General features: G+C 49.6%; 2 protein-coding genes across 3 annotated transcripts; one reads left to right on the forward strand and one right to left on the reverse strand.

Annotated features, from left to right (window-relative positions):
• Window positions 1–787: 787 nt before the first annotated feature.
• On the reverse strand, window positions 788–27837 carry KCNJ5 (potassium inwardly rectifying channel subfamily J member 5). Of its 2 annotated transcripts, none has more exons than XM_010353038.2 (3): window positions 27576–27837; window positions 6271–7217; window positions 788–2210 (listed from the first exon to the last, which is right to left on the reverse strand). In XM_010353038.2, exons 2-3 carry the CDS (start codon window positions 7205–7207, stop codon window positions 1888–1890), a joined length of 1260 nt encoding a protein of 419 aa, XP_010351340.2. In that variant the 5' UTR covers window positions 7208–7217; window positions 27576–27837; the 3' UTR covers window positions 788–1887. The 2 variants fall into 2 exon arrangements, with proteins under 2 accessions (XP_010351340.2, XP_030774322.1); XM_030918462.1 differs by lacking the exon at window positions 27576–27837 and adding an exon at window positions 21409–21462.
• C15H11orf45 (chromosome 15 C11orf45 homolog) lies at window positions 13605–15948 on the forward strand. Its single transcript, XM_010353037.2, is given in 4 exon segments — window positions 13605–14013; window positions 14986–15086; window positions 15088–15131; window positions 15792–15948. Coding segments are annotated over 4 exon segments (438 nt in total). The 5' UTR covers window positions 13605–13877.

Consider the following 27837-nt stretch of genomic DNA (forward strand, 5'->3'; position numbering starts at 1 on the left):
AGGAAGAAGTGCTATATCCAGGGCAGGAAAAGGCTTCCATTCTCAAAGGCCAGTTGAGAGCTGTGAAAACTGTGGGTGAGTTCTGGGAACACTGGCACTCTCTCCCCACATCAGGCCAGCTAACCTGAAACCTGTGTGTGTCAACACGCATTCTGGGACCTGATAATCTGCCCCCTCCACCCTTGCTCTTACTGGGCCTCCAGAGCAGAAAACCCTGGAAGCTGGTGAATTTCAGGCTCTTCTCTACTCTTTTTCTCGTAACACTCACCCTATCCCTGATTCTCCTGCCGACCCCCTTGCCCTCTTGTTTCCAGCCTGGGAGGGGCAGCCACTCCCTGCGCCTTCCCAGGGCATCCTCCCTGCCCTCCCTGCCCAGCCCTCTCGGTTGTAGCTCTGCCTGCGGAGGGAGGCCCAGGGGCTTTGCAGCACCGAGCTGGGAGCTTGGTCCAGGCTGAGCTTGATGGTGAAGCTGCCACTGCAGTCACCTCTCACTTTTGATTCACATCCCGTCATCTGCCTTGATGGCAAAGGTGCTGAGCCCTGAGGTCAGAGTGTCTCAGCCACAATTGGGGCAGATGCTGATTTTTTTTTTTTTTTTTTTGATGGAGTCTGTCGCCCAGGCTGGCGTTCAGTGGCACAATCTCGGCTCACTGCAAGCTCCGCCTCCCAGGTTCACACCATTCTCCTGCCTCAGCCTCCTGAGTAGCTGGGACTACAGACACCTGCTATCACGCCCGGCTAATTTTTTGTATTTTTTTTTTTAGTAGAGACGGGGTTTCACTGTGTTAGCTAGGATGGTCTCGATCTCCTGACCTCATGATCTGCCTGACTTGCCCTCCCAAAGTGCTGGGATTGCAGGTGTAAGCCACCGCACCCGGCCCAGGTGCTGATCTTTAAATGCTCCTGGCTCTCCTTTCTCTTTGCCCCATTCCTGTTTCAGGGCCAACTGGCTCATCGTGCCCCCTGACACTCAGCTTTCTCCCCAGGTCACACCACAGGCTCACCTAGATTGTGAAAAAACAAAACAAAACAAAAAACTATTGTGATGATTAGAAGCACTCTGAGATTCTTGGGCCAAAAAGCACTAGAAAAGCCCCAGCTGCTGGGGTTCCCCTTGGTGGGAGGTGCAGGGCACAGTGTGATCGGGAGTAGGCCAGGAAGCTGCTGATGCCACTATGCTTGTGCTCAGAGGGGCTGTCTAGTCCCAGGCCACCTTCTAAGAGCCACTCTAATGAGATCGATTCTCCAGTAGGCTACATTGGACACACAGAACACAGCAGAGGAAAAGCACACATTTGGCAGATAACAGCAGAGAACACCAAGGGCTGTAGGCTCCGTAGCTCTCAGCAATGGGTCATCAGTATCTGATTTAAAAGGAATTACCTATGTGACACGGATGGACCTTAACCCATGAGGGCTCTGTGAGCTCATCCCAGACTAGAGGTTTGAGCTCCCATCAGGTAAGGTTCCTCTCTGAATCCACGGCAAGCCTCAGGGTGGAAGGAACGAGGGGACAAGGTGATGGCTCTCTCTAGGTGTCAGCCCCTGGAGGGTCTGTGAGACCCAAAAAAGGAAGTGACCCAGGGCAGGGAGAGAACAGATGCCACCTTGTAACATTCACCATGGGGAAACTCATCCTGGCCTGGCCCTTAGCCAGCACCCACAAGAGGCAGCACTGCCATGGGGGGCCCAGGAAGGATGCCACTGGCTCAGGGAGGCCCTGTGCTGGGAGCTATGGGGGCTGGGTATATGGTTCCTCCCCACAGCCTTGATGGCTTCTGAGCCCCCAAACAGCACACTCAACTATTCCCTTCCCCTGGTCCCAGGCTCTGCAGTGTCTGTGCTCACTGAAGCCAGTGACAGGAGGTCTTAGGGAGGCTGCAGCCCTCACACTGAGACCCTGGCCTCCCTGGACCCACCTAGCCCCTTGGGCTCATTGTCTTCATTCTGCTCAGCCTCTGCATCCAGCCCTGCCTCAGCACAGCCCCCCAGCAGCGGGGGGCTGGGGAGGTACTGGAGGAGCCGGCCTTCCCGCTTCATTTCTGCCAGCTCCTTGGCACAGCAGCTGGGTGTGTTGGTCTCATAGGTGTCGTGGAAGGTGTTGTAGTCTACCTCATAGAAGCCCTTTTCCAAAGTGAGGACTGGTGTGAATCGGTGGCCCCAGAGCACCTCTGTATCCATGTAGGAGCTCCGGGCTTGGCAGGTCATGCCTGGGAAAACAGAAGTTACATGCATTATGAGGCAATCATCCATCCATTCATCCATCCATCCATCCATCCATCCATCCATCCATCCATCCATCCAATCATCCATCCATCCATCCTTCCATCCATCCATCCATCCATCCATCCAGATATGGAAAAAAAGGCAGGAAAGGGCAAAGATATAGCCATCCATCTATCCATCAATCAATCCATCCATCCAATCATCTATCCATCCATCCATCCATCCATCCATCCAATCATCCATCCATCCATCCACCCAATCATCCATCCATCCAATCATTCATCATCCATCTATCCACCCAATTATTTATTCATCTATCCTTCCAATGATCTATCCATCTATCCTATCACCCATCCATCCATCCATCCACTCATCTACCCAATCACCCATCCATCCAATCATCCATCCATCCAGTCATCCATACATTCACGCATTCCTTCATCCATTCAATCATTCATCAACCATTTCATGAACATCTGCTTTGTGCTAAGCACAGTGGAGATGTAAAGCTGAATAAGACATGTCCTTGCCCTGGAGGAGTTCAAGGCATGGTGGTGGCAGAAAATTAGAAACCAACATGCAAGCTTCTGAAAGTCATTTCCTAGAGATTGGAGTGAATAGATGTTGGAACAGTTGAAGGCAGGGACTTGGTTCCTGAAAACAGCATTCAGGTCTAGAAGGTTGAGATGGGAAAAAGGCAGGAGAGAGCAAAGATAAATTCAGCATGAATGAACACGGAGAAGCTGACAGGCATTTGGAACATATGGGGATTGTTTTGGGTAGACACATATGGAGAGAGGGCTCCACACTCACATACACACAGGAAGAGGAGCAGACGCACACACAGAGCTTGGCTTCTTGATTTGAGGCTGCTCCAATGCCTCGCTTCCCTGTCTACTTAGCCCGTGCCATGCCTGTGCTATTTTTAGGTGTTGCTTTCTCTCCAGAGAGGAGAGCAGCTTTGTTTATGAATGAGGAGGCCTCTGTGCTTAGGGTCACAGGAAAGCAACTTTCTGATATTTAATCTTCTGGCCAAGGAAGGCATTAACTGTGCTGGTTGGGTGCTGAAGGCAACCATCTCTGGCTCCCACTTTGGGTTTTCTCTGGGAGGGGCTCATACAAACCAGACCCAGGTCCAAGGCTGCTTCTCAGCCCCAGCGCACCCACACAGGTGGGCCCACAGCCTGCTCTCTGCTCTCGGGGATGCCTGCCTGGGCCGGGCCTCTCCCTTCAGTCCTCACCCTTGTTGTCCCCACAGCCTTGGCAGAGAGGCCCAAACTGGGCCCTGAGCAGCCTAGACTATGCCAGATGTCTGCAGGCTCCCAGGGCCTTGGGAAAGGTGTGGGCAGGACCTTTCCCCTTTGGGCTCCTCCTGCTCCTCATGGGGTGTGGTAGCAGCTGCCCTGTAGCTAGAGATCCTGCTGTGTCCCTGTCTGCTCAATGCCTTTGGAAAGGATTCTCCGGGTGTCAGGTATAGTGCTCAGCACAGGGTGCTCCTTTCCATCTCGAATCCTCCCAACAGCCCTAGGAGATTGACTTTCCTCACTCTGCTGACAAGGTAAGCAGCTTGCTCAAACCCGCTCAGGCAGGATACAGCAGAGTTGTGCTACTCAAGCTGAGGCATGGATTCACAGCCCACACCTGGCTGCATGTGCCTGACAACCAAGCCATCCACATCCAGGACAGATGCGGGCTGGGGTCTCCTGCCCTATCTCCCTGGATCTCCCCTACAGTTTCTGGGACAGAGCAAGCATAGCCCAGGTTGTGGGAGGGGAAGGAGGACAAACCGTGAGGACAAGTGAACGGTGGGCTCCTGACTTTGAGGGAGGCATGGCTGGGGGTGCGGCAGGGCGGATAGCACTGGTTCCCTCCACTATGAGCCTGTGGGCGCTCTCCCCGCTGTGTGACTGGGGAGTGAGGGCAGCCTTAGAGAGTGGTCAGGCATGCTATGATTTGTCCCCATGTGTCTCACCCAATCCCTTTTTTGTGACTCCAGAGTGGAGCTCTTTCCCTGAAATGCAGCCTGGGTCCTGATTCTGACCCTGGAGCCAAGGACAGGGTGACCTGCAAGCCCCTAGCTCTGCAGGGGAAAGCTTCCTGTGTCCTGACTGTCCTTGGCCCCAGGGGCTGTCCGCCTGCCACCGTATGCTGCCTGCCAGGCTCCAGCCCCCAGCAGATGGCCGAGCAGCCCTCTGTGGCACCAGTCCCTGGAGCCTGTCATTGCCCTCTCCTGGTGCCACCAACTTCAAAATGGGAAGGCTTGTGGAGTCTGGGTCTGAGTTCCCTGCCCGGCAGCCAGCTTCCTGGGGTCTGGAAGGTGTGCTTGGCCATCTTTCTGACAGGCCCCTAGTATTTTAGGGGGGCAGAGTGGTGAGAGAAGCTCCAGATTTGTAAGTGGAAGAGCTGAATATGAGCACTCACTGTCTACATAATGCTTTTGAGGTTCAGCTTCGACATCTGTAAAATGAGACTGAAGCCAGCCCTACACTGTTGTTTGCAAGAATTAGAAAAATAGACATGCATCATTCTGAGTGTGATTGAGTTTCTAGAACCCATCCTTAGGGCCTGACCAGCTGCTCATTGTACCTGGTTGGAAAAAAATGGAGAGAGAGACAGAGAGAGAAAGGGAGAGAGAAAGAGAAAGAGAAAGAGAAAGGAAGGCACGAGGAAGAAACAAAATATGCAGGATGTCGGATTTTGCTGGGGGTGGGGTGGGAACTAGGGTCCTCAGCCAAAGCTCAGGTGGTCCCAGGCCTTGGGATCCCTGGAGCCACCTCACAGAGGTCTGCCATGGCTGAGTGGCTGAGGAATGGGGGGGTCCTTGGTTACCAGCTGCCGGTGAGTCAGTAGCTGAGCAGGGAGGTGCCATGCTGGCACAAAAAGGGCATTTGCTTGGGCATACATGGATGTTGATGCCTCAGTATGGATGCACTGTTTTGTGTTTTTTTGTGAGAAAGGAGCCTTGCCTGCCCTGGGTTCACTAAGCCAACCTTCTGTAAGGACGCTGAGGGCTGGCTGCTCCAGAGGGGGCCCAGCCAGAAGAGCCCCTCCCCTGCAGCAAAGGTCCCTCCAAGTAAAGGATTGGTGAGAACCTTTTGAGTCCAGGAAATTCTGCATGCCCTCCTTTCCCAGTGATGAGACTCAGTGGGTAAGGAGAGTGGGAAGTCCACTAGTCCACTGTAAAGAAACCAGTTCGCCTTTGTTTCGCCCTGTTATTAGCAGAGCGATCCGACCAGCAAGCTCTTCTGGGTAGAACACTTGTTCCAAGAAGGGGCAGCTTGGCCTGTTGGAAACAAGTGCTGGCTCTGGGGTCCCCTGCCTCAATTTCCATCCTGGCTCTATCACTCAAAAGTGCTTGCTCTTGGGCAAATAATTTAGCCTGTCTGTGTCCCTGTTTCTTTATTTGTACCTTAATAAAAACTATCTTGGCTGGGCACTGTGGCTCACACATGTAATCCCAGCACTTGGGGAGGCCGAGACAGGTGGATCACAAGGTCAGGAGTTCAACACCAGCCTGGCCAACATGGTGAAACCTGTCTGTACTAAAAATACAAAAATTGGCTGGGCACGGTGGCGGGCACCTGTAATCCCAGCTACTCCAGAGGCTGAGGTAGGAGAATCGCTTGAATCCGGGGGGTGTAGGTTGCAGTGAGCTGAGATTAGGCCACTGCACTCTAGCCTGGGTGACAGAGCAAGACCAAGACCCTGTCTCAAAAACAAACAAACAAACAAAAAACAAAACAAAACAACAACAACACAAAAAACTCTACTATCTCATAAGGCGTGGGAGGACATTTGGCTGAATGATAGATGTTTATGGTTTAGGACAGTGCCTGAAAGTTGGGAAGCTCCCGTCAGTGTTAGCTATTCCTATTACTCCATCTTGAGTAGCAGTACCACTCAAACCACAATTTAGGGATTGAACATATTGCCTGTGCCACCCCAGGACTCTCAGGCACAGATCTGCATCTTCTTGAGTCCCAGTGGTCTAAGTCTGAAGTGTAAGTAGGGCCATCTGTGGCTGAGGAGGACAAAGCGCCTTACCTGTGGCTTCCACCATCCCTTCTAGAATGACCACGACTTCGAACTCCTCCTGATGCAGCTGAGCCTGAGACATCTCCCAGAAAGGGCTCTTCTCGTTGATCTCGTGGGAGATGATCAGAGGAGACACCAGGAAGAGGCGGTCGTCGCCCGTGTCGAAGCCCACGTTGATGTCGGTCTGGTTCAGGGGGATGAACTCCCCCTCTTTGGTCTGCCGGGACTTGATGAGCTTGGCTCGGATGGAGGCCTCTACGATGTGGGAGTTGCGGAGGTCACCCACCCGGAACATGAGGCACAGCTTCTCATCCCGCATGGAGATGACTGCGTTGTTGGAAAACATGAGAGTCTCAGCTCTCTTCTTGGGCTGGCTGATCTTGACAAACATGCATCCCACCATGAAGGCATTGACGATGGAGCCCAGGATGGCCTGGACCAAGAGGAGTATAATCCCCTCCGGACACTTCTCTGTGATGACTCGGAAGCCATACCCAATGGTTGTTTCAGTCTCAATGGAGAACAGGAAAGCAGACACAAAGCCACTGAGGTTTTCAACACAAGGAATCCACTCTTGGTCACCAACATGGTCCAGGTCACCCCGGATGTAAGCAATGAGCCACCAAATGAAGCCGAAGAACAGCCAGGTGACGGTGTAAACCATGGTGAAGACGAGCAGGTTGAAACGCCACTTGAGGTCCACCAGGGTGGTGAAGAGGTCACTCAGGTACCGGTAGGTCTCCTGGACATTGCCATGGTGCACGTTGCACTTGCCGCTCTTCTCCATGTAGCGCTGGCGTGGCTTCTTGCCCTCGGCCAGCAGGCGCGTGCGGTCTGTGGCAATGGGGACGTAATCGCGGGCCTGTTTGGGAATCTTCTTGGGGTCCCATGGAGTGACTCCAATCTCCATGTCCTGGTTCATGGCATTCCTAGAATCACCAGCCATAGCTGGGATGCTTTGAGTTAAAAAAGACACCATCAGGGAAGTGGGCTGTTCTGGTTCACTAGAACACAAGATCAAAGGCCACCCCCGCCCCGGGGCTCTCCCAGGCTTCTCCTCTGGATCCGGGGGTCAGGGTGTAAAATCCTCAAGGGCAGAGGCCTCACTGTCTTACAGGGTTCTTTTGTATCCCTGGTACCTAGTACAGAGTCTAGCACATAATAGATGCTCGATAGCTGTTTGTTGAATGAATACATGAACAACACCTAGGTGCAAACAACACATTAAGTGTTAAAAGGGTTTGAGAAATGTGGCAGCAATTTAAAAAAGAATAATCACGACAGTTTATTAATGTAAATGTACTATGTCCCATGTATTCCATGTGGATTGTCGCTTATTATCACCACAGCAACTCCCTGGCATTGCATATTGGAATTCCCACTATCTAAACAATATATTGTTTGCTTATGAATCAGGCTTAATTCAAAACGTCTCTCTCCCACCATCAAAAGGTAAGCTCCACAGGGGCATAAGTGTGTGTTTGTTTTGTTCTGTGATATTCCAAGCACTTAGAACATAGCCTGGCACATAGATGTATTCAAAAAGTACTTATTGAATAATTGGATGGATAAATAAGAAAACGGGGTTCCAAAGAGGTTAAGTGACCCCCCAGGCCACCAAATATTAGGCAGAGCTGATATTTGGATTCCTGCTCATCTGGCCCAAGCCTGTGCTGTTTCTCTCATTCCTTACTATCTCCACTTATCTTGAGGCCTTTTAGCAGCAGACAGAAAGGAAAAGGCGACACGTGTCTGATTTGTCGATTGATCACTCCTACCATCTGAGTGTTAAGTCTGCGGCCATCTGAGCACTTATTAAATTGACAAATTGCTGTGCAGGCCCGCCATTAGAAAATTTGATTCCCTGTCCTCTAAGAAGTTGAAATGGACAGGATGTTAATGGCCCCAAGGCTCTTCAAAGGGCATAACGTGTTTGTGGGGGTACCTGCCACACTCCCAAGAGATACCCAGACACCTGCACTACAGGTGTCAGATATTTCCCTCAAAACCCATTTGACATGCTTCAAGACTCTCATGCAGTTAGGAAAGACCTCTTTAATTAACCATAACAGACTACATTTCTGAACACTCAGAAGCCAGGCACTGCAATAGGACATTTTTATCCATTAGCTGATTTAATCCTCACAACATGGTTAGATAAATACTATTATTATCCCCCCATTTTTCAGAAGAGAAGAATGAAGCTCATGTAGCATGCGGCCAAGTGAGGTTCTGGGTCTAGGTTTATCTGGCTGCAGCCCGAGGCCTGACCCACAGCACTCACCACACAATGGCCAGCAGACACTGATGCTCCACAGCTCATGCTAAGGCTGATGACCTGCTCCCTCCAGAAAGTTCTATGAGCTTCCAGCCCTGGGAAATGTCACCTTAGGGATACTATCCTTCAACCTTTCTTCCTCTTTATAAGCAAGCTTTCCCTGAATTCGCAGGTACCCTCCTTCCCAGGTATAGGGTCCCCCAGGAACCCCCACTTACTTATCTGTCCTGATCGAGGAACACAGAATGCCTAGACTGCTCTGTGCCCTGGCCAGTTGCATGTCTTTTCCTGCAGACCTGAGCCCTGGAAACATTCCCTGGCGCTGAAACCCCGTTTAGGTTGTTACCAGAAATACTGAAAGATCAAACATGTTGCTAAACATGTAGGAATTAGCCCAACGTTAGGCCAAAGAACTCCATAACCCAGAGCCCTTGCTGCAGACGTACCTAAACAGAGCATCTCTTTTCTTGCTGTCTGTCATGAGGGCCACTGCAGCGCTCCACGTGTAAGTTCCCCTCATAAGTGCTTTGGAACTTGGTGCTTTCTTCTTTGGAATCTCAACTGACCCCATTTGGGGATGGTTTGGGTAGGAATTCCCCTGCCACCATTCTCCCCATTCTGTGACTCCAGCTGCAGGTTCCACCAGGCAGAACACCAGGAAGCTGTGTCCCCAACAGAACAATCTGGAGAAAGGTCTGTCAACCACTGAGCCGACTGCCTAATGGCAAACCAAGGTAGATTGCAGCTGTCCCGGGAAGTCAGATGACCCTGGCAGGCCTTTTCCTGTGCTGCCTGGGTGGTTATAGCAATTTTAAAGTAATCTTTAAAACGTCATATCGAATGGTCATCTGAAGGGCTATTTGTCCCACACATCCACTGGCCATTTCCCATTCTGCATAGGGCCACCTGCTTCCTGCTCCCTCATGTGGCAGTTAACAAAGATAAATGAGACAAGGAGGAAAATGCTTGGGGCTATCTTTGCAGAATCCCAAGCAGGAATTTGCTCTGCCTTGTGTGGGGGACTTCATCCTGCAAACCTGATCACAGACGCTCGGAGATGCTGGAAATGCTGCTGTCCCAAAGCCCCGCGTATTCTGGACACCCCAGCTGTTGGAACCAAGACAGGGTTCCAATGGGGGTGCTGCTGCGGGCTCCCTGAGCCACTGAGGTTGGGCAGGGCAGGCACAGTGCCCACAGGAATGAGTCATCGGCCGGGGCACATGGGAACGCACATCCTCCTGTGCTCAGCTCTTTGGGGAAAACAGCTTGCTGCTGATTTTCTGCACTGTTTCCTTCTTTATTTTTAAACATACTTGCATACATTCTTGTAGGCGAAGGCTTTGTGCTGTACTAGAAATGGGAAAATGTTTTCTAGGAGACTTCAGCCCAGATAGGAGAACCTTTTGCGTCTGGCACATAGGAAAAGGTGGTTTACTTTTGATTTGATATTGGGATGCATTCCTGTGCACTGGAATCATCTGCAGAAGTCATTCCTTGCTCAACCCAGGGTAACATTTGGATTCTAACTCAGTGTCCAACAACCTGCTTTGTGGTCCAAAGAAAAACAAACTTAACTTTCTTTGCTCAGTTTACTCTGCTATAAATCCCAGATAATATCCTCTGCCCCTCCAGCCCTGGGAGCCAATTGTAGGGATTCTTCGAAGGAATACATGATACAAACATAAATATAAATAAAATAAACATACGTATTCATAATCTCTCCTCAAATTGAAATTTAATGCAATATCCCATTAACTCCATTTTAAAGATGAAGAAAGAGAGGTAGAGAATATCTAAGACAAGTAGCTAAAGGCCCAGTGGGCAATTTGCAGGGCAAGCATTGAGCTGACTGGCATGGAGCCTCTACTGTTCAGATTTCTTTTAAGGGTAAGTAAAATCCCCATCCTTGAAACCCTGGCTTCCAGTGTTGTGTGCCTATCAAGTCAAAAGGATTTTCAGGGACAATGGAGATGAAATTCTTTAATCAGGTTTTTGAGATCCATTCTATTAATTATGTACTCATTAAGCACACATTAATTGAGGAACTACTGTAGCGGAGCCCCTGTGCTAGGAGCTGGACATAAAGCAGTGAAGAAGATAAATGCAGAGCCAGCCCTCCCATTGTTGATATTCTAGCATTTCCTCTTTGAAGCTAGGGTTTTTACAGAACTGTCTGTAGAGGACAGACAGGGAGGAACGCTGTGGCTGGCCTAGGCAAGCCGAACATCCTAGCTACTCTCTGCAGGATGCAGGGAAAGGCACTGACTTGAGCAATCCTATTAAGCCTCATCAAGCCTGTTACTGCTCTTCTTCCATCCTCTCCTGTTTCTGCGAATGGGAAGCTGTGCTGAGACATGAAGAAAGCTTTTGGAAAAGACAGAACTTCAAGTCCAGCAAAGTGGTTTAATCCCTTTGATAGGAAAACACAAGTGGAGAAAGACTCAAAAGAAGCAAAATCAAAGGCAGTTGTATTTCAGATGATGCATTAGTGAATCTGACTTCCATTTAGATGGACCTCTGGATTAAGAAGGTCAAACATCACGCACCCATAGGGAGGAAAACTTGGTGTCATGGCGTGGTCTAGAATGTCAGGAGTCGGGGCCACAGCAACTTGATAAGAGCCTTGCTTGGGGGTCAGCAGGGCTTCCTGGAGAGATCACTGGGCTGGGAGTGATTTTTCAGACTCAGTCTCCTATCTGTGATCACAAACATCTTTATCAATTTCCTACTTCCTCTGTCAGATATGCTGGATCAAAATGTACATTCCCTGAGCTTTGAAACATGGGATGAGGTTGGAGGAAGAGGAATGGAGGAGGGTGTGCTTATGTCTCATATGGAGATATTTGTATACTCTTCTATGGGAATACATATGACTGTACTCATAGGAAAATGCTCCAGACTGGTTGGTGAATAGGCTGCCCCACTCCCCTCAAGGCCCTTTAGGGTTAGCAGGAAGCGTTCAAGGTGTTACACTTGAATGTAACACCAGAATACATGCTGGTGATAGGGAAGGCACTTGTAAGTAGGCGGAATTCCAAGACATCCTGGTGATTCCTGCCCCCTTGTATACACCCCCTGAGGAACCCCAGGAAATCCTCACTCCCATGACTGGGGCATGTCATATGGCAGAGCTGACTTGAAGAAAGAAAGTTCATTGGGGGTGAGCTTGACCCAGTCATAAGCCCTTTGAAGGGACTGGGCTTTTCCTGAAGTAGGAGATTCAAATTATTAGAGGAATTAGACAGAGGGAGGTTCTCTTTTGCTGGTTTTAAAGATGGAGGGGGCCACAGAGCAAGGAATGTGGGTGACCTCTGGGAGCTGAGAGCAGCCCCCAGCTGAGAGCCAGGGAAAAAATGAGGACTTCAGTGCTACAACCACAAAGACCTGAATTCTGCCAGAACCACAGGAACTTGAAGGGGGCCCTGAGTTCCACATGAGAATGCAGGCCTTGCGGACACCCTGGTTTTGGCCTTGTGAGAACAGAGCAGAGAACACAGTCGCATCAAGCCTGGACTTCTGACCTACAGAACTGTGAGCTAATAAATGAGTGCTGTTTCCAGCCATTATGCCTGTGGTCATTTGTTATGGCAGAAATAGAAAATTCAGTACAGAAAGGGAAGCCGGATCATAAACAGTGAGGAAGGCTGACTCTGGCATCAGATGACCTAGGTTCCTATTTTGCCTGGAGCTGAGGCACATTTGGAAAAGTTACTTCTCTAAGACTCTGTTGCTTTATTTGCAAAATGGGGATAACAGGACTCACCAAAAAGAGCTGCTGCGAAGATGAAATGAAAAGTGTGTGTACAGTTCCTGGCTTACAGGAGCCCTCCTGAGAGGTAGTTCTTACGATTTTCCACCAGGGGGCAGGGCTGGGAAAAGGGGTGGGGGCTGAGGGGGCGCAGTGCTTCAAACAACTCAAGGATAAGGAAGGAGAAGAATCAAGAAGTCCCGAATTCCTACGGAGTGTCTGCATCGTGCTCCCACTCCCAGGAGAGAGACATTATCTTCAGTTTACAAAAGCGGAAAACAGGAGAGAGTTTAAAAACCTCGCCCGGAATCGCACAGCTAGTGCTGCAGGCTCTCCGGTTTCCGCATCAGCTGCTCTCAATGAGCGCATGCCTAGAGGCCCTGCTCCGCTGCAGCGCCTGTGGGATTGGGAACCGGTGCGCCCTTTCCTTCCCCCGCCCCGCCCCGCCCCCCAGAAGCCAAGCCTGAAGAATGTTCTAAGAACTTTCCCTTTCGCCCCTCCCACGACTAAGGCCCAGGTCCTAGGGGTTTCCCTTGCACCTTCATCCCTGGCCCTGCAGAGGCCTGCTTCTCGCTTCCAGGGTCGCCAGAGCGCCCCTCCCGCCACCCCTCGATCTCCTGGCCGGATCCTGGGAGAGAAGGAGAGGAGGTTGGGACCGGGGAGAGGGGCTGAGGCAGGGGAAGGGAGCCTGGGAGAGATGGGGAGGGAGGCTGGGACTGGGGAGCCTGAGCGCGGCGGGAACCGGGAGCCCTGAGCGCCGCAACCTCTAGCCTGGCCTCGGAGTGTGACACAGGGGACACCCCTCACTCTGCGGGGGACGAAGGCCCCAGTGGGGCTGGATAAGGCGATGCTCGCCGCCTGGGTTTGGCCCCCTAGTCAGCTGCAGCTCCGCGGCTGCGGAGGCGGGGCTGGGGGATGCAGGCTGGGAGGGTGAGAGCCAGGAAGAGCCTGCGGAGGGGAGACAGAGGCCCTGTCCCCAGGGAACGGGCGTGGGGAGGCCTTTGGCAGTGCCGGGGACTCCCCCCCAGCGAGTCTCTCTTCCTTTCAGCGGCCCCTGCCACCCGGAGACTGTGCCCAAACCACACTGGTGGAGGTGGACAGGATCCTCCCAGGAGCCAGTCCTGGTTTCCCAGGTTTTCACAATTACTAATCTTAAAACAAAACCAAATTGTCTTCACGTGTACTAGAAGAGGTTTAATGGCGCAGAGCCTGGTGGTAATAAATCTTTAAAAACCCATCAGGTATTTCATTTAAAAACCTCACCATTTTGCAGCTCTTTGTGCTGTGTCTATTTTTGAATTCCTGAATGTTTTACGGGTTTACTTTTTGAACCTGTTTGTTTCATAGCACATGAGGGAGTAGGTGTGAAATCCCAGTGGAAACGGACACAGGGGTTCGCTCATTCAGTCAATTAGTCAATCAGTGAACCCCCACTCAACACCCACGGGGTGTTTGAATTATGTTGAGCTCTGGGGACACTTTGCTGGCATTCCTGTGCTTTCCATTCCTGGGGATCTGGCTAAAATGCAGGTTCTGATTCTCTAGGTCTGCGGTTTCCAGAGTCCGCGGTTTTGCTAAGGAGCTGCAGTGATGTTGATGCGGCTGGTCCTCAGTGCACACCTGAGCAGCACGACCTCTCTGCCCTGGACACACGCTGCCATCAGCTGGGAGCTGGACAACATGCTGATGCCTAGTCCCAGAATCTGGCCCCAGGTGAGTCCAACAGGCAATTAGATTGAGGACCCTTGATGCATTCTCTGTCCAAAAGGAGTTCCCGGTCTGGTGGGGAGTACACAGGAAAAAAAAAAAAAAATCAGTGCAATAGAGAGTGAGAGAGAGGCCAAGGTGCAGTCTTGAATTTGGCTTGTCTGGGGCGGGTGAGGAAGGGTCAGGAAGGCCCTGGTGAGGAAGGCGCCCAGTGAACAGGATGAAGTGGCAGAGACTTGTGGGCATGAGAACAGGGGAGCAGACAGTAATACAAGCTCGGGCATGGAATCCCTATTATGTGCCATCTTTGTGCTGAGTGTTTTTCATGCATTGTATCATTTAATCCTCAAACAGATCTATTAAGTCTGGTTTAGTCGCCTCGTTTTACAGGTCACAAAAGCAGAGTGATTCAGTAGCTTGCTTCAGGCCACACGGTTACTAAGCTGTGGACTAGGTTTTGTCTGATTCACTGCTGCTGGGGAGGTTGTTCCTCCTGAGCCCTCTGGGTGTGACCAGGTTGTTCTGAGCCCCGGGGGGATCAAGCCCTGAGAAAACTGGCCCTGGCTGGAGTCAGATCCACACCAGCCTGATCTGCACCAGGGAAGGAATTCATGATTTCCTGTTGTGTGGCCCACTGTGCACAGCCTGCCCAGCAGCTCGAGTCACTTCCCGCCAACCAGGGCTGTGTTCTCCCTCTCCCTCCTGCTCCCCTCCAGCATGCTCCCTATTCATCTAACAGCTGCTCCTCTTATTGTGGTTAGACTTTTTCTAACCACAATACTTGCCCCCAAAGGTCCCTGATTGCTCCAAGGAGATAAGGTGTCCATGCGTCCCAGGTAACACCTGCTGTTCTGGCATCATCAACAAGAGTGCCCCGTCACTCTCTGAAGGTCTGCTTGGACAATGGCCCCCACAGTAGAAACAAGAGCACTAACTAGCAGCCACTGATTTCATTCTTAACACCCTTTTACTGGATTCTCCTTCTTCTGAGGTAGGTCTGCCTCTGCCGGGAGTGAGGGTAAAGCCTCCTCACTCTGGAATTTCTCCGCTGGGCAGGATGTGCATGTCATAGTAACCAGAACCTGTGGGTCTTGTGCTGAGCCCTGCCGCCTACACCCACGGCTGTGGCTGTGTGAGGTCAGTGAGTGCAGTTGCTGGATCGGGTTCTTCCAACACAGACACACTCTACATCCTTCTTGGTCCCGTGCAGTTAGTAGGCTTTCTCCTATTTTTATTTAAATGGGATGTCTTAGACCCTCATTTTCATATTTTGATGTAGAGAAACATTTTAAATATTGCATTGTGTTTATCCTAGGAAAAGCAAATATACAAACCCATGATAAATGTGACCAAAACTTACCCTGGGTTTGGGGGACATGGTAGGGGGTGGTGGGGACTGTGGTGAGCTGTACACACATGCAGTTCTAAAGCAGCAGCCGCTGCTCGCCTCTAGTTTATTGTTGCCTTGCTATGCCGTGGAGCCAGTACTGCAAGATCCTCCTTTTGCTTTTTCCAGAAAAGCTAGAAATTAAACTTTTGAAGATGAAATTTCTCTTTTTCCATGTTGACCACTAATTCAACAGTTTTTGAAAAAGTGAGCAAGCTGTAGAAGATCTATGTGTGAGTCAGATTCAGTCTGTCAGCTGCTGGTTTGTATTTCTGGGCTAGGGAGTCAGAGAGAAGCCTTTTCCTCCCGTGGCTATGTTGGGCTGCTTTGTGAGTTAGGCTAAGAGTGGTGTTAGGAGTTGTGGTAGTGCCACTAGATTCCTCTCAGAGCCTCCCTGTTTGCACTAACAGATCTGCCACAAACATTACCTGCCAGTCCTCAGGACAATGAAGGCAGGAGGCCCGGCAGGAAGAGGAGAACTCAATCTGCAAGGCCCATGATACCAGAGAGGGCCACCTGGGCTGCCCCCTCAGTGCCCATCAGCCTGGTTCCTGTGGTCCTAACTAGCTCTGTCTCCTTGCCAACAGCCCTGTGCTCCCCAGCCCCCTCCACCATGCAGATGGCTGCTATGACATCCCTGTTCCTTAAAGTGTGGGGTTCCTCGCTGCCTTCTCCTCCCCAACTGGCACCCCGTGCAAACCTGCTGCAGAGAACAGCGTCTTGGGCAATGGCAATAGTCCTCCAGTTCACCAACAGTAAAAATGGTCTCAATGGGGAGAGATTTCTGACTGCAAGCGTTCTGAGTCCTTCCAGAGGAGGGCTAGAGAGACAGGAGGGCGGATCAGGCAGCCTCCTGAGCTGGTTCCTGGCGCCGATGTAATGGATGCTGATTATCAGCGGTGGGGGCATCCGGGAAAGGATGGAAAGGACTGCAGAGCTGTGCGAGATGAGTGGGATGAGGCCGCAGGTGCTGATTTTTATGCCCAGGATGCTCCTGGCTGTCGTGGACTCCCAGGGGCTCCAGGCATGCATAGCTCTTTCACCTCTTCTCCAAGCAGAATGCCCCAGAAAGGCCACCTCTATTATCCAGAGTGGCTAGAGTCTCGGTGGCTGTGCGCGGGGACTGAGGGCCGGAATCAGGGCAAGGGGCTTTCAGTGAAACGCAGAGCCAGGCAGGGAGAGCGCGGATTTCGGAACAGTCTGTGTCAGATGAGACACTTCATCCCCGCGGAGCTGTCCGTGCACACGATGTTCTCTGATTGCCAAGCTGTTAAGGGCTCCGCGGAAGGGAGCTGCTGGGAAGGCGGAGGAGGCATCTCAGGCGGGTGAGGGGCTCTGCTGCATCGGCCTTGCTCAGACCGACCATCCCTGGGGAGCTGTCACTGGCACCCAGGTGTCCCCTTCTCAGCGCATCCCGTGCCTCCATTCTGGGCTGCCTCTGTCCCTCGAAGGGGAGCTCCCCACATGGTGGGTTTATTGTTGAGAACAAAGTTAAGATGTTGGCGAGGATGCAGGACTGAGGTTGATCCCAGAGTCACTCGGTTGTCCCTCATTTTGCTCAGAGACACCCTGACCGGGACAAACTCTTTAGGGAGCATCTTTTCTGTCTGTGCCACATTCTCCACGGCCTTTGCACTCTTTTTGCTTTTGCTTTAAACACGTCATCAATTCATTGCCTGCGCAGCTTGTACTGCCTTTTGGTTTTTCTTTGCAGAACAGCTCTGGAATTGAAGTGTGTGTGTGTGCGTGTGTGTGTCTGTGTGTGTGTGCGTGTGTCTGTGTGTGCGTGTGTCTGTGTGCGTGTGTGCGCGTGTGTCTGTGTGTGTGCGTGTGTCTGTGTGCGCGTGTGTGTGTCTGTGTGTGCGTGTGTGTGTGTGTGTGTGTGTGTGCGTGCGTTGCTGCTCTGGACTAGGAGGCTTACATGTGTTAATGCACTTGATCAGCTCAGCAACGCTGTGGAATAAGTGTTATATGTCCATTATTCAGATCAGGAGACTGAGATTCAGAGCAGGGAGGGAACTTGTCAGAGACCACATGGCTCGCAAGCAGCAGAACCTGGGTTTGAACTGACAGCAGCCTGACTTCAGAGCCCACGCTTTCCCACCCTCCTACTGCACACCCGTTGGAGTCCAGCCATCTTGGTTCTGAATCATAACCCTGACTCTCCTGGCCACATCCTGTGCTCCACATTACATGTTACTCTATAAGTTACCACCCCGGGTCTCTTTCCTATATAAGAGGTAGAAATACTACTTGTGGAAATCCTAATGTTCCTGATATCTCTGCCACTTTATCATGAAAAATCCTATCCTACCAAATACTGGTGTAATGTACTTGGCCCCCCTGGATTGGATTGGTATAGGTTAAGGGTAGATATAAGGTCTGAAATAATCCCAGTATTCCTAGTATGTGGAATTATTATCACAGAATAATAATGGCAGTTTGCATCTCTGTTGGGCTCTTCCAACTCCGGCGTTGGCTCATGAGAATCCTATCACGTTAGTCCCCTTTTATAGTTGGATAGTAGGGCTTGCCAGAGGACACACTAATTTGGGTTAACTCATTCCCAGGATTCTGGCATTGTAGACACAGAAACACCTACTGTGAAGTTTTATGTAATACAAACACTGAAAGATTTAGCAATAGGTCTGCCAGGCGGCCCTGACTTCTGGCTGCACAACAGAGGGGGGCAGTTGGTGCCAAATGGGGCAACAGAAAGTGAGTTTGGGGCCTGCAGAGCCTCGGGTAGCCCAGACAAGCGGGAGAGAATGGGCTGCTCATTCCAACTCCATCCTTGGAGGATTCCCCACCACAAGTCTAAGGAAGTACTAAAACCTCATGCATTATTTTCTGACATCTGGAGAGAAACGCGCACCCTAGAAATGCTGTGGACCGATTCCACAGTTACTTTGTCATTAAAGAAACCAAAACACTGAGAGGTCACCATAAACACAGAAAGGCAGGGAGAGAAGGATTAAATGGTGTTTCATGTAAGGATTTTTAAAGGGAGGCAGAATTCTAGTCTGAAAGGAGAGCAGGCAGACCTGGCATTTTGCTTGAGGAGTTCAATTCTTTGGAGAAAATACAGAGACAAAAAGACCATTTTGATGGTATTTAAAATATCCCTCTGTCCAGCATATCTAAGTGAGTCTAAATATATTCAGCAGTTTTTTAAAGGGCAGATATCAGGCCCGATTCAAGGTATGGAATATAGATTTGAAAGGCTTAGTGACAGGTGAGTGCCTTTCAAGTAACTTAGCATCACAGACGAAGCCCGTGATTGAGCACTGCACCTATGGAGCAGGCGCGTGAGCTTGTGACTGAGTTTCCCACCTACCAGCCTCCCATTTGCTTAGGATGAGTATTTTTCCGCCCTCTTTGGTGAGCCGCTGTGGGCCACTCGCCACTCCTTACACCCCTTCCCTTTAATACGTAGCTGTGGCTTCCTTGCAAAATCCACATGCACCCTCCTGGATCCCACAGACGGTGTATGAAAAATCATGGCCATGAAAAGGGCACGGAAATCAAATTAATTAATTTTGCCTTTTCCCCACATTTGTTTCTGTCTGTCTGGTGCTTTTCCTTTTTAAGCCTACCATCTCTTTGAAAGTGAGCCGCACAGTGATAATCCATTTTCCTCATTGTAACCCCACAGTGTATGTAGTCCACATTAAATAATAAAAGGGATTAATAATTAAATCAAAATGAAAAACCACTTGTTTCCTCTCTATAACCCAAGGGACAGATTTCCTGGGCTGGTGCCAATTTATCAGTGATGATTAGGCAATATGAGGTAGAAGTGCACAGAGATGACAGCCTGAAAGCAAGATAAAGAGAATTTGAATATATTCATATACAAGTGAACAGGATCAGATGGTGCGGGAAGGTAAATGTGAGAAAGAGCCAGGGAAACTGGACATAACAGATAAAATCCCAATATTATAGCTACCTACTGGGGCTGTACCATATACCCAATTTTATTCCAAATGCTTTACATGTATAAACTCATTTAATCATTTCAGAAAAGTTATCAGGTAGATACTGTTCTCCCCATTTTATAGATGAGAAAACTGAGGTGCAGGAGGGTGAGTCAACTGCCCCAAATCTAGTAAGTGATTGATCTGGATTTGAACTCAGATTGAGTGACCCTTGAGTCACACTCAATGTCTGAGCAACTCCACAAAAATGGAATGCTTAAATGATCCAAGAAAGAGGAGAGAGACAAATATCGTGGGAGAAGAAATGAAACAGAAAAGTCCGGTGAGAATAAGAGAAAAACAAAGTGAAAGAAGTAAGAAAGGCCAGCAGTGGTGGCTCAGACCTCTAACCCAGCACTTTGGGAGGCCGAGGCAGGTGGATTACCTGGGGTCAAGAGTTTGAGAAGAGCCTGGCCAACATGGTGAAACCCCAACTCTACTAAAAATACAAAAAAAAATTTAGCTGGGCATGGTGGTGAGCACCTGTACTCTCAGCTATTCGGGATGCTGAGGTATGAGAATCCTTGAACTCAGGCAGCAGAGGTTGACAGTGAACCGAGACTGCGCCACTGTACTCCAGGCTGGGTGACAGAGTGGCACTCTGTATCAAAAAAAAAAAAAAAAAAAAAAAAAAGAAAGAAGAGAAAAGAAAGAAAAAAGAGAAAAATTAGACTGAGTTGAGAATGAAAGAAGAATAAAAAAAGCAAAGGATAAGGAAAGACAAAGTGAAGTGTACGTGGATGTGGGCGTCAGAATGAAAGCTGAGGAGGAAGAAAGAACAGATGAGAGACCCAGCTGAAGGGAACTGCGTCTTGGTGCTTGCCATGGGGTACTGCTCATGTGCTATCTTATTTGACTTTCCCATGGCATTTCAAGGTAGGTGTTACCAGACACATTTTACAGAAAGAGAACTGAAGGTCTGAAAGACGAATGTCCAAGGTCACACAATTAGTGACAATTACAAAAGGCCAAAGAAAGAAGCTGAAGAATAGCAAATAAATGGGGAAACATACTGTACTCATGGATTGGAAGACTCAATATAGTAAAAATGTTGATTCTCTCTGAATTCATATACAGAATTCAATGCAATTTCTATCAAAATATCACAAGATTTTTTATAGATATAGATAAAATTATTCTAAACTTATGTGAAAAGGCAAAGCAACTAGAATAGATAAAACAATTTTGGAAAAGAATAAAGTGGAAGGAATCAGTCTACACAAGTTCAAGACTCATTACATAACTGCAGTGATGCAGACTATGTGGTATTGGCAGAAGGATAGACACATAGATTGATGGAACAGAACAGAGAACCCAGAAATAGACCTTTGCAAATATGCCCAACTTATTTTTGACAAAAGTGCAAAAGGAATTCAGTGGAGGAAAGACGGTCTTTACAACAAATGGTGCCAGAGCAATTGCACATTTTTAGGCAAAAAAAAGAACCTTGACCTAAGTCTCAGACTTTATACCAAAGTTAATTCAAAATACATCATGAACTTAAATATAAAACAATAAAACTTTCTAGGGAAAAACACGGGAGACACTCTTCAAGATCTAGGGCAGGCCAAGAGTTCTTAGACTTGACAAAAAAAGCACAATCCATAAGAAGAAAAACTGGTCAATTAAACTTCCATCAAATTAAAAATACTTGCTCTTAAAGACTCTGTTAAGATGAAAAGGCAAAATTACAAAGTAGGTGAAAACATTTGTAAATTACATATCTGACTGACAAAGGACTGGTATCTAAAATATATACTTACAAATTCTCAAAACTCAACAGAAACAACAAGAAAAGCCAATCAAATTAGAAAATGGGCAAAAGACATGAGAAGACATTTTGCTAAGGAGGATATCTGGAGGGCAAATAAGCACATAAAAAGATGGTCAACAGGCCAGGCGTGGTGGCTCATGCTTGTAATCCCAGCATTTTGGGAGGCTGAGGTGGACAGATCACCTGAAGTCAGGAGTTTGAGACCAGCCTGACAAACATGGTGAAACCTCGTCTCTGCTAAAAATACAAAAATTAGCAAGGCATGGTGGCACGCACCTGTAGTCCCAGTTACTTGGGAGGCTGAGGCCAGAGAAGCGCTTGAACTCAGGAGGCAGAGGTTGCAGTGAGCCGGGATCACGCCACTGTACTCCAGCCTGGGCAACAGAACAAGGCTCTGTCTCAAAAAAAAAAAAAAAAAAAAAAAGTCAATGGCATTAGTAATCAGGGAAATGCAAAATAAAACCCCAATAAGATAGGACTAGAATGGCTAAAATATGAAATAGTGACAATAACAAATATTGGCAAAAATGCAGAGAAACTGGATCACTGGTACATTGTTGGTGGGAGTGTAAAATGGCATAGTCACAATGGAAAACAGCTTGAGAGTTCTTTGAAAAAAAAAAAAATACTAAACATACAACTACCAGATGACCCATCAATTACACTTCTGGGCATTTATCCCAGAGACATAAAAACCTATGTACCTGTGTTCACACAAGAACCAGTATACAAATGTTTATAGCAACTTTATTCATAATTGCCCCAAAGTGAAAACATCCCAGATGTCATTAAGTGAATGGTTAAACAAGCAATGGTACCTCCCCACTATGGAGGATTCCCACTATGGTACATTCCCACTACTCAGCAATAAAAAAACCACAGACACATACACACACCTCACCCCCACCCCCAACAAGCACACAGGTACACCCCTGAATGAATCTCCAGAGAATTTTGTTGAGTGAAAAAGGCCAATCCCAAAAGATTGCATACCGTATAATTCTACTTACATAACATTCTTGAGATGACAAATACAGACAAGTGATTGCCAGAGGTTAAGGAGAGGGTGGGGTGGGATGGAAGTGGGCGTGGCTATTAAAGGGCCACATAAGAGATACTCCTGGTGACAGAAATGTTGTTTTCTTATCAGTTATCTATTCGTTTTGATGGTGTACTACAGTTTTGCAAAATATTACCACCGAGAGAAACTGGATGAAGGGAATGGTAGATCTCTGTTCATTATTTCTGAAACTGCATGTGAATGTACAATGATTTCAAAATCAAAGCGTTTAGTGGAAAAATAAGGAATGACTGCAGTAAAGAGATTGAGTTAAAGAAGCATAAATGCACTAAACGGCATCCATGATCAAGAGAATGAGTGAGGCTGGGCGCGGTGGCTCACGCCTGTAATCGCAGCACTCTGGGAGGCCGAGGCGGGCGGATCACAAGGTCAGGAGATCGAGACCATCCTGGCTCTACTATCTGAGACCATTGATGAAACCCTGTCTCTACTAAAAATACAAAAAATTAGCTGGGCGTGGTGGTGGGCGCCTGTAATCTCAGCTACTCTGGAGGCTGAGGCAGGAGAATGGCGTGAACCCGGGAGGCGGAGCTTGCAGCAAGCCGAGACCGCGCCATTGCACTCCATCCTGGGCTACAGAGCAAGACTCTGTCTCAAAAAAAAAAAAAAAAAAGAGAGAATGAGTGAAAAAAAGACAAAAATGGAGGGGAAAAAAGAACCAAACTGAGAAAGAGAGAGAGGGAGAGGAAGAGAAAGGAAATAAAATGTGACCAAGCATGAGTGTTTAGGAGGAGTCAGGGGGCATTGAAAGAGACACAGGAGAGGTGGTTGGGGCTGAGGGCGGCTGCAGGCCCAGGCCTCCCTGCCTACTGCCCTGTGTCTAGCCTTGGCTCCCTCCTCTCCAAACCACTCCCTGGGCCCCTTCTACCCTTTCACCAGCAAACCTGTTTCTCAAGCCCCCTTAGAAGCCTTCCCTGCTCCCCCGGGGCAGCCTGCCTTCACCCCTGCGGCTCCTGTGCCTCTCCCTAAGGGCATGCAGCACCAATGCTGGAGTCTCTCCGGCAGCTCTGCCGCCCCCAGGCAGTGATCTGAGAGCTCCTAGGTTGGCAGGCCTGGTGTGTAAGATCCGCCCCCCTCCCCCGTCGAGCTCAGGTGCCTACACAAGGTCTGGCCTGTGATGGGAGCTCCCTACTCATTTTTTGAGGGAGTTCATGTGGAGAAGGACACTTCACAAAGCAGCCTGACTTGGCTGGGGAAGCATTCATACTGTGACATCCACTGGGCCGTTCCTGGGGCCTGGCACCCATGGCTTCTGCTGGCACTGCTGGACAGCCCCCTTGCTGGAGCAGAAACTGCACCTCCCACTGCCCCGGGCTCTAGGCACCAAGTCCTCAGCAGTGCCGTCCTCCCTGGGGTTGGGGGAGTGGGGGGCACACTCTAAGGAGGAGACACAGGTTTGGTCCCAGGAAGCATCTGAGGTCCTCTTGGTTCTTGCACTGCGCCCCACTCCCATTTTCCTTTCTGAGCAGCAGGAAATAATGTAAGATGATAGCATTGGACCTCCCTGATTGTAAAGTGGGGTGCCTGAAACCTGAGAGAAGGTATAGGGTGGGCAGCACACCCAGTCCCGGACCACCGAGTCAGGGGATGAGAATGAGACTCTGAGTTTGCTCTCTCCTTCCCTCCCCAAGCCTCCATTTCTCCCCCACCCTCACCCTTTCCTGTCCCCCATACTCTCTGGCCACCCTACTGATTGATCCCTGGTGACCAGGAAGTGCCATTGCCACCTGCCAACTGGTCAGATGATCCATGACCTTTGCCCTCAGCTTGCTCTGGTCTGGAACGATAATGGATGTTAACAGTTTAAGCACTAGCCAGGATCTCCAGGGTTACATGTGAAAGCTTTGGCGCTACCCTTTAACTTAGCACGGCTCTTGGCAAGGGTTCCCACCATCCTGGGCCCTGTTGACTAGAATAGCTCCCTTATCACAATGTCAAGGTAGGAGGAGCTAGATAAGCTGCTGCTGCCCAGGCAGGGCCTGCAGAGGCAGCCGCTCACGCCAGCCCTGGCTGACAGAACGTCAGAAGGGGAAGCTGTCCACTCTGTTTTAAAACAATTCCAGAGAAAGCCACTCCACATGTCTTTTTGAAAAATACACTCAGGTATTCTTATTCAAATACCTTACTACATTCCTTTGAACTGGAACTCCCAGTCTTCTTGTTTTTTCTTTAGAAAAAAAAGAACAGAAAGATTTCTCCATGTCTGACAACTATCTTTTTTTTTTTTTTTTTTTTTTTTTTTTTTTTTTTTTTTTTTTTGAGAAGGAGTCTCGCTCTGTCACCCAGGCTGGAGTGCAGTGGCCAGATCTCAGCTCACTGCAAACTCCGCCTCCCGGGTTTACGCCATTCTCCTGCCTCAGCCTCCCGAGTAGCTGGGACTACAGGCGGCCCGCCCACCTCGCCGGCTAGTTTTTTGTATTTTTAGTAGAGACGGGGTTTCACCGTGTTAGCCAGGATGGTCTCGATCTCCTGACCTCGTGATCCGCCCGTCTCGGCCTCCCAAAGTGCTGGGATTACAGGCTTGAGCCACCGCGCCCGGCGACAACTATCTTAACAGTTATCTGATGACGGATCTGCTCTTGGAAAACACTGCCAGCCCTCAATGACCTGTCTATAGCTCACGCACAGTGAACATTTTCATCCAAAAATAGCCCCTTTGAGCTACCTATGGATTCCCTGACCCCTGACTTCTCTCCACCATCCTTGCACCTCCAGCCTAAATGGTCAATCAGTATTGGCTCAGAAAATGCAAGTGTTTGCTAATATTCTCCTAAACAAAAAGCATAACCCTGCCCCAATGATCACATTCCAAGGTTTTCAAAAATTAATGATTTCTGGCACATGATAGGTGATCAAACGAATGGTTGTTGAACCAGAAAAAAAAAAAAAAAAGCAGCAACAATGCAGAAGTGGATGCAGTTTTCAAGTACATGAAAGCACAGCACACCCATTTGTGGCTTCACCCACAGCAGGCAGGAAGAATCAGGTGATTTGAAGGGCAAATGGGAACCAGAGAATGGGCATTCTAGTCATTTCTTCCCTCCATGGCGGCTTACTTCATCACAGATGACTAGAGCAGCCTTCAGAGTCTCCCAGATTCCTGGACAAGAAACCCAGTCTGGTGCTTGCAGAAAGCCCCAAAGGGATCTTGCTTGGCACCAGGGACAGCGAGGCTGAAGAATGCTGTGACAGAGCCACACACGTCTCTGCTGGAGCCACGGACAAAGAGCTCTGCACTGCTCAGGACATGCCAGCTGACTCCGGGGAAGCCATGGTGGGGAATCCCAGTAAGAGCTAACTTCGTCCCAGAGAAGACAGCTAAGCTTTGGGGACAGCCCCGGGCACAGTGAATGTGGCGCAGGTTCTCTTTGACCCCCTCACCCTTGGCTCCTCCTTTAGCTGGACTGCTTGCTGCATGGAGCACATTCATTTTCTGTTGAATGCAGGCAGGCTACTTAAATACAAATGCTGCATGTGAGTAATGCCAGCGGCTTCTAGCAGCTTTTGGAGAGGCCAGAAAACAGCTACGCCTGAGTGGCTGGTTCCCTTTCTGTTGGAGAGCTAGGTCTAGAACATTGTTCTGGGGACAATCCCTGTGCTTTGTGGAATGTATAGGCAAATTCTCCATCCTTTCTTTTTCTTTTTCTTTTAGAGATAGGGTCTTGCTATGTTGCCCCAGTTGGTCTTGAACTCCTGGGCTCAAGTAATCCTCTCACCTCAGCCTCCTGAGCCAGCAAGTTCTCTATGTGCTGTTTCCTCTCTTTCAATGGTGGCCTTGCTGCTGCTCTTCCAAGAAGCACATACCCTGTTCCCCGGGTCTCCCATTAAAGGCCTTATGCCTCTAGGCAGAATGGTGCCATCTCAGGTGGGCTCCATAGATAGTTTAAAATGCCAGCCAAGCGGACCAAGCTCTTTATGCCAGAGTCCAAGCATGGGCCTCTAACTCCCACATCATTCGCTCTGCCCTGTTCATTCCTCAGATTCCGGGAAGCCTGAGGGCCTCATTCAGCCGGAGGATGCGATTTACACCTGGCTTTGAGGAAAAGCAGGGACATGGGAAGACCAGAGCAGCTTTCAGAATTAGATTTTGTTAGTAGAAAGACCCTGGATTTAAAGCCAGAGGACAAGAGTTTTGGAGATAACAGTGCTGCTGCCACTTAGTGCTCGGAATTCTGCTACCCTTACTCTCATCTGTAAAACAGAAGAAATAAGCTCTGCCCCACAGGACTGGTGTCAAGATGAACTCATGTAAACGTATCTAGCTGAGAACCTTGGTTTCATAAATATTAGACTTTTCCTCACATGGACAAGTGCTTTGGGAACCAGAAAGCCCGATAAAGCATGGCTTATGATGAAAACAAGGTATGTTTTCCAGTCATACCTAGGAGAGAATCTCCCTTTATGAGCTGTGCACCTGAGGCAAGTTGCACAGCCTCTCTGGGCTGCAATTTTTCACCTGGAGAATGAAGATGGTAATCTCAGCTTATTAAAAGGATTGAAGCAGAGTAAAATGTTTGGAATGTTTCTGTTGATCTTCTTCTGGTGTTTGAAAAGGCTCCTGGAACAGGTTCTGGGCTGGCCTTGCTCACCCTGATGTTCGGGGTAGGCCCTAGAACTTTGGGGGCTGGACCTGAGGACCTCCACAGCCCCCAGGGCAGGAGAGCCCTGCTTGAGGGAAGGCGCACATAAAACCAGGGACCACCAGCTCTGCAGGGAGAAGCACTGACTTAAAGAGAAGGGGAGCAATGACATGGCCGCCCTTCCCTGTTCCCTATCTTCTGTCCTCACAGCCTTGACCCCTGGCCTTTCTGAACCGCTTGAAAGCTGTTTAAAAGGAGATAGGGAGGTACGCAGGAAGTGACTCGGGGAGCGAGAGGGGCAGAAATCACAAGGCCGTGTTTCCAATTTGGCCACACTTAAAAGAGAAAGCAAGATTAGTCTGGGGATCTAAGGCTGAGGGGTGCACCGCCCCCACCCTGGCCCTCCCTGCTCCCATTTGAAGGAAGAGTCCTACCAGGTGAATAACATCCTCCCCACCCCACCCACTCCTGGCCACTGTTGCCTCTCAGACCACTGCTGGGAGATCTGGGGCACCCCCAGGTAGCCCTGGTCTAGTGCCAGAAGTTAAGGTGTTTATGGCTGGGCTCCCAACGCCCAGGGCAGCCTGCAGCCACGGAGATCTCCAATTTCCTGGCTAAACTTGGGACTTGCCCTAAGCTTTTCCTTATCCCCCCTGGCTACCAATCTAGCAGGTTCCCTGTGAAAGCCTGCTGCCCGGGCGATGGACACCTGAGGGTGTCGTCCTGCCCTCCAGAACCCGCAAGCTGGGGGAGAAATGGAGGAGGAAAAGAAGACAACTTACTTGTTGAGATCAGAGCTTCGGAGTCCCACTGATGCTAACTTCTGGGGTGTCCCTTAGCGGCAGTGCAGGGGTGCTCAGGGCTTTTGAGGGGACTCCCCAGCCCCTGCCATGACCCCACGGAGGAGCTGTAGCTGGAACCTCTCCCTGTCGTGGGGTCCTGTGGGCAGAGGTACCTAAGCCATCCTGTCCCTTCACTCGCGGTCCCTTGGGTCACTCCCTTTCTCTAGCGAGAGCAGCTGCTGGAAGCAATCTCAGTCTCTCT

The sequence above is a fragment of the Rhinopithecus roxellana genome, chromosome 15 (genome assembly GCF_007565055.1).
Source record: "Rhinopithecus roxellana isolate Shanxi Qingling chromosome 15, ASM756505v1, whole genome shotgun sequence".
Lineage (NCBI taxonomy): Eukaryota > Metazoa > Chordata > Mammalia > Primates > Cercopithecidae > Rhinopithecus > Rhinopithecus roxellana.

Excerpts from the sequence above, each read along its gene's own strand:
- KCNJ5 (XM_010353038.2), bottom strand. The coding sequence starts at position 7,207 with ATGGCTGGTGATTCTAGGAATGCCATGAACCAGGACATGGAGATTGGA. Across the intron at positions 2,211-6,270 it reads AGGGATGGTGGAAGCCACAG|GCATGACCTGCCAAGCCCGG; the intron begins GTAAGGCGCTTT and ends CTGTTTTCCCAG.